The sequence below is a fragment of the Coenobita brevimanus genome, chromosome 79, assembly GCF_032717465.1.
Source record: "Coenobita brevimanus isolate Jiangsu-jjx chromosome 79, ASM3271746v2, whole genome shotgun sequence".
In the NCBI taxonomy this organism is placed as follows: domain Eukaryota; kingdom Metazoa; phylum Arthropoda; class Malacostraca; order Decapoda; family Coenobitidae; genus Coenobita; species Coenobita brevimanus.
In genome coordinates, this window is record NC_137032.1 from 34,707,257 (window position 1) to 34,713,256 (window position 6,000).

The 6,000-nt window shown below is 41.2% G+C and overlaps 1 protein-coding gene across 1 annotated transcript in view; it reads right to left on the minus strand.

Moving 5' to 3' along the window:
- Positions 1-5,594, minus strand: part of LOC145409107 (putative neural-cadherin 2) — a 68,407-nt gene extending 62,813 nt beyond the window's left edge. Inside the window, exon 1 of the mRNA XM_080279649.1 lies at positions 5,501-5,594. Coding sequence (XP_080135775.1) covers positions 5,501-5,594 — 94 coding nt within the window. The remainder of the gene's footprint in view (positions 1-5,500) is intronic.
- Positions 5,595-6,000: the final 406 nt, after the last annotated feature.

The following is a 6,000-nucleotide window of genomic DNA, read 5'->3' on the forward strand; positions in this document are numbered from 1 at the left end:
TAACACCTCTAGTACCGCACCAGTAATGTCCAGTACCCACACAAACACACCCACACCAGTCCAGCCACCAGTACATATGATTGCCAGTACCCGCACAAACGCTCTATGTATCGGTAAAATCCTCTTAGAAAAAATATCCACACAAGGGCACTTAATATCCACACAAACCCACCTAGTACCCACATAAATACCCACTGTACACACACACACACACACACATGCATGCAGTAGCCACACAAGTGCACCTAGTACCCACATAAATACCTACTGTATACACACACACACACACACACACACACACACACACACACACCACAACCTCAGAATAGCTATGAAGCACACACGCAAAAAATTTATTTACCAATGTATATTCACCAAAGTACACACAGTAAAAGCACACACACTAAAACATACACGCCTGCCACACTGCCGCACTATACGCGTAAATTAAATGTGCAATAAATTCAATAGCATACACATCCTTCTTCACAATGACACTAATTTGTATACCGAACATCCACGCTGGTGAAATTCATACAGCACTCCGAGTATGGCTATTATTATTATTATTATTATTATTATTATTACAACTACTACTACTACTAACATTATTATTATTATTATTACCATTACAATTTTTCATTACACATGCAAAGTTCAGTAAACACCCCAAAATTCTGACTTTCGAGCAAAACTTAAATTGGAGTATATATATATATATATATATATGACGCACTGGAACAAAAAATTAGCAGATGCGTAGGTGTAGGGGAGAAATTTAGCAGGTGTGGAGGAGAAATTTTGCAGGTGTGGGGGAGAAATTTTGCAGGTGTGCAGGTGTGGGGGAGAAATTTAGCAGGTGTGCTTGTGTGGGGGAGAAATTTAGCAGGTGTGCAGGTGTGGGGGGCAAATTTGGATCCTGTATTGACACTCTCAGGCTCGTACTCTCGTCGGTTAAGGATGCTCCCTAACACCTCTTCCTGAGCGACTAATTTATGGACACGGATAGTGAACATAATTCGGTACGTTAAGAAGAGTGTGGTGATATTAGATTTAAGTAACACAGAAGAGGTTAGCTACGTGCAATAAAAAATAAATCGCTTAGGAAGAGGTGTTTGGGAGCTTCCTTTACCCACGAAAATACGGGCTTCAGACTACTACACACACTCTAAAATGACTAAAATGATCTGGCGTTACTTGGAAGAAAATCAAAGCAAGAGAGATTAACTTTAGCTCCCTAAGGCTTTTCTCACACACACGGGCTTCTCTCTGGCGATGCCCCGTATGGTCTCACATCTATCTAGTTTATTCATTTTAAGTTGCCACAGACTTTCACCCTCTTCAATCCTGCGAAGTCGGCTGTTATCAGTTTCGACACCTCGCCCTATACCGATACGCGAGATTCATTCATTCTCTCTGTCTGTCTGTCTGTCTCTCTCTCTATATATATATATCATTATAGGCACCTCGACCCATACCGTTACGCGAGATTCATTCATTCATTCATACCCACACTCATTCACTCTCCCCCCCCCTCTCTCTCTCTCTCTCTCTCCCTCCCTCCCTCTCTCTCTCTCTCTGGGGGGGGAGCGACTCTATCTATCTATCTATTGCCAGACGCCTCAATCCCGTTTGGGGTGGCCACAAACAAATCGCCTCCAAGTCGCCCTGTCCCCCGCCATTTCACTGATGGATTTAAATGATACTTCCCAGGTGAGTCCGTCTGCTTACTACGAGGGTCTTTCACTGGATACACTTTTCCAACCATGATTTTTTGGGGGGGTCAGCAACCATCACCAAATTTTAAAACTTCAAACCACGGAAGGATGACAGATACGGCTTTGTTATCTCAGTTCATGTCATCCATACTGCGTTATTTATTTGGGTAGCGTGACCCCACGAACAGTTCTTGGAGGAGGTCAGCCCCCTTTAAAAAAAAAAAAAAAAAAAAAAAAAAAAAAAAAAAAAAGTGTGACTTAGGAGGAGGTCAGTCCCCTCAAAAAAAAAAAAAAAAAAAAAAAAAAAAAAATTTTTGGAAGTCAGCCCCCTCAAAAAAAAAAAAAAAAATTCAGCTCCCTAAAAAAAAAAAAAAATAAAAAAAAAGGGGGGGGGATTGTTTGGAGGAGTCAGCCCCCTAAAAAAAAAAAAAAAAACAAAAAAAAAAAAAGTTTGGAGGGGGGGTCAGCCCCCTAAAAAAAAAAAACAAGTTGGAACTGTTTGTCAAAAAAAAATAAATAAATAAAATATAATCAAAAACAGGAGCTGGGACTGTTTGAAGGAGGTCAGCCCCTCAAAAAGGAAATAAATAAACAAATAAATAAATATATAAGAAGTTGGGTAAAGTAAGCACACAGGTTTGAGCGACATCGGCATACGTATCGCAGGATTGGGTAGCCTGTGTAGTGTCCATGTTTTGTTGTTTTTTCTGAATGCACAGGAAGAACTACACTCTGGCTTGTTTTTGTTTTTTCTTGCCGGGAACAATTTTACCGGCTTCTGGCCTTGGGTTCCTTCTTCCTTGCATAAAAAAAAGCTATATTCTCGATACTGTGAGGCGATTTTATCTATCTATCTATCTATAGCCCGACGCCCTAATCCCGCAAAGGGTGGCCGCAGACAAAACGCCTTCCAGTTGCTCTGTCATCCACCACTTGACTGCCCTCCCCTCAACTCACTTCCCCCTCCCCCATATACCCCTCAACTCCATCCCTCCACCTCATACTCGGTGTCCCCCTCCCTCTCCCTCCCTCCACCTATATACACCCTCTTAGTCAGTCTTTCCTTCTCCACCACATCCTCGGTCTCCCCCTCCCTCTCCCTCCCTCCACTTCACCTATATACACCCTCTTACTCTTTCATTCTCCACCACATCCTCGGTCTCCCTCCCTCCACTTCACCTATATACACCCTCTTAGTCTTTCATTCTCCATTCTCTCCACACATCCCTCCGTAAAAAGCCTCTTGCCCTTAATTCCCTCAGCAAGACAGATCTCTCCTCAATGGGGTAAATTCGTCAAGGGAGAGAAGTTACAAAAGTCTTACAAAAGTCTTAGAGAAGTGCCATTCCCAGGGCGGGTTAAGTAAGAGAGAGAGAGAGAGAGAGAGAGGCGTGGTGGATGAGTTTGGGAGGGTGTGTAAGAAACGGTGTAAGAAAGTGAATTTCGATATTTAAAAAATGGTGGGCCGATCTGACTAGTAACCAAGGAGACTCACCGTTACCGCAAAACTAAGGGTCAGTGAATTTCGATTAATAAAAATATAGGACCGATTTGACTAGTAACCAAGGAGACTCGCTGTTACTTCAAAAGTAAGGGACAGTGAAATTTATGGAACTACGAGGAATTATTCAAGTAATGGCGGTGGCCCAGTTCCCTCTGATGAACATAAATCAACTCTAGAAATACGTCACGAAGCGAAAGGGATAGCTGTTATTTTTTTTTTTTTATTCCATACCATCATCCACTCACTCGATGTAGTGCTGTCCTCGTGTGATTACATTATGGGACAAGCCGAATGGTACCTGTAACCATGGTAAACAAATCGCCTCTAGAAATACGTCACGTAACAGAAATGGTTAGTTATATCGAAGTCACAGGTTGTTATGTTTCGTCATTTAATTCCATTCCACCATCCACTCACTCGATGTAGTGTTGTCTTCACATGACTACAATATGCAACAGGTCAAATGGTTTCCTGTAACCCTAATAACCATTTACTACGCTGGGTGGTAACCATATGGCCCAATGACGCCTGGTGGTCTAGTGGGTTAAGGACTCCAACCGGATGGGGGTTCAAAAGGGTTTACATGCGAGGAACAATTAGGTTTACTTTTCGCATAATGCCACTCAGGGACGTGCGAGGCTGGTCAGTTCCTTAAAGGTCGGGAATAAGTAGCATTGCTCCGGATCCCTACGCTCCTGACATGACAAATACTGACATTACTACTACTACTAACACTACTACTACTAACACTACTACTACTACTAACACTACTACTACTACTACTAATAATAATAATGATAATAATAATAATAATAATAATAATAATAATATTATTATTATTATTATTATAGTAATAATAATAATAATGACGACGGATAATGACACATGACGACGACGACGACGACGGTGACAACAATAATAATAATAATAATAATTATAATAATAATAATAAACTACAACAACAATAATAATAATAATAATAATAATAATAAACTACAATAATAATAATAATAATAATAATGGTTGATGAAGACTGATATAGAGACAGACAAGGCAAAAAAAAATGATAAAAGATGGATGCCTGGAAGAAAGGACAAAGGGGCGATAAAGACGTGGAAATAAAGAGAGGAATAAAGGAGAAAAGGAAAATAATAAAGGAGATAAATGTCCAAGATAAAGAGGAAAATGATAAAGAGAAAGACATGAGTGAAAAGAAAACGAAGTGATAAAGACGAGAGCGAAAATAAATGAAGTAATGACGAAGATGGATAAAAGGGACATAAAGAAAACGCAGGGCAGTAAAGAAAGGAAGCAGAATAAACGACGAAAGAAATATTATAATAAAGCATGGAAATAAAACGAAAAACAAAGAATTATAGACGAAGAAAACGGAGAGAAAAATGATGCAGGGGGGAAACTGCTGAAGAATCTGTGAACTATTCTTTTCTTTTCTCTTTTTTTTTAAGTCTCTCTCAAACTTCTCGCAGTGCCTTCTTAACTACTGCCAGGGTAAACTTTCTCATTCCAGTAAGAACTCTCTCTCTCTCTCTCTCTCTCAAAACCTAATCCCAACCCTCTCCACGCTGTACCTAATAATATTAAAGCATGACTGGAGCTCCTCTCTCTCTCTCTCTCAAAACCTAATCCCAACCCTCCTCACGGTACAATAATTCAATAATATTAAAACCTGACTGGAACTCCTCTCTCTCTCTCACACACACACACAAGCTGTCGGGTAATATAGATCAGCAATATTTACGTTCTCTCTCTCTCTCTTTCTCTCACACACCCACCCACACACACACACACACACACACACACACACACACAACCTGTCGGCTACTATAGATCAGCAATATTTACGTCTCTCTCTCTCTCTCTCAAATTTCTTGACAATGTGATTCAGAAACATTAAACTTTACGCAATGAAACTCTCTCTCTCAAAACCTAATCCCAACCCTCCCCACGCTATAATTCAATAATATTAAAGCCTGACTGGAACTCGTCTCTCTCTCTCTCTCTCTCTCTCAAAACATCTAGAAGTATAATCTCTTCATACATTTTACTCTGCGATTTAGTTTCTGAGCTGGTGCGGACGTCGAAGTACTGTAGGTTACGATACTGGTGTGGTAGGGACGATAGCTGTTAGGTAGATATTCACACACACACACACACACACACACACAGGGGGGGGGAGAGAAAATTCGTGAAGAAACGAAGAAACACACACACAAAAAGAGAGAGAGAGAGAGAGAGAGAGAGAGAGCGTCCCACCCACCGTCCCTATGCGTGGCGGTGACGGCGGTGACGGGGGCGGCCAGGGGGGTGTTTTCCAGGAGGGAGGCGCAGTACTGGGGCTGGGTGAACTCCATGGCGCCTGTACCCCTTCCTGACAGCAGACGGGTGGCTGGGGGAGAGAGGGGGAGGAAGGGTTAAAAGTGGGTTTATCTATCTGTGCATCTATCTGTGCATCTATCTGTTAGCTTCATCTATATCAGTATGTTTAATCTTTATCTATCTATCATTTCTGTCTATCGATCTTTTTATCTATCCATCCATCCATCAACTATTCATGGTATGTATGTAGGCTCTGTAGGTCACCATGCATGTATGTGTGTGTATACGTATGTACTGCATTCATGTATACACGGATGTAGGTATTGTATGTATTCATGTACACTATGTATCCATGCCTGTACCGCAAGTATGTACCGGGTATCCATGCTTATGTCCACCACAGCGGTGAAAGTTTGTAGTGTACTAAGAATTTCCTCTGCC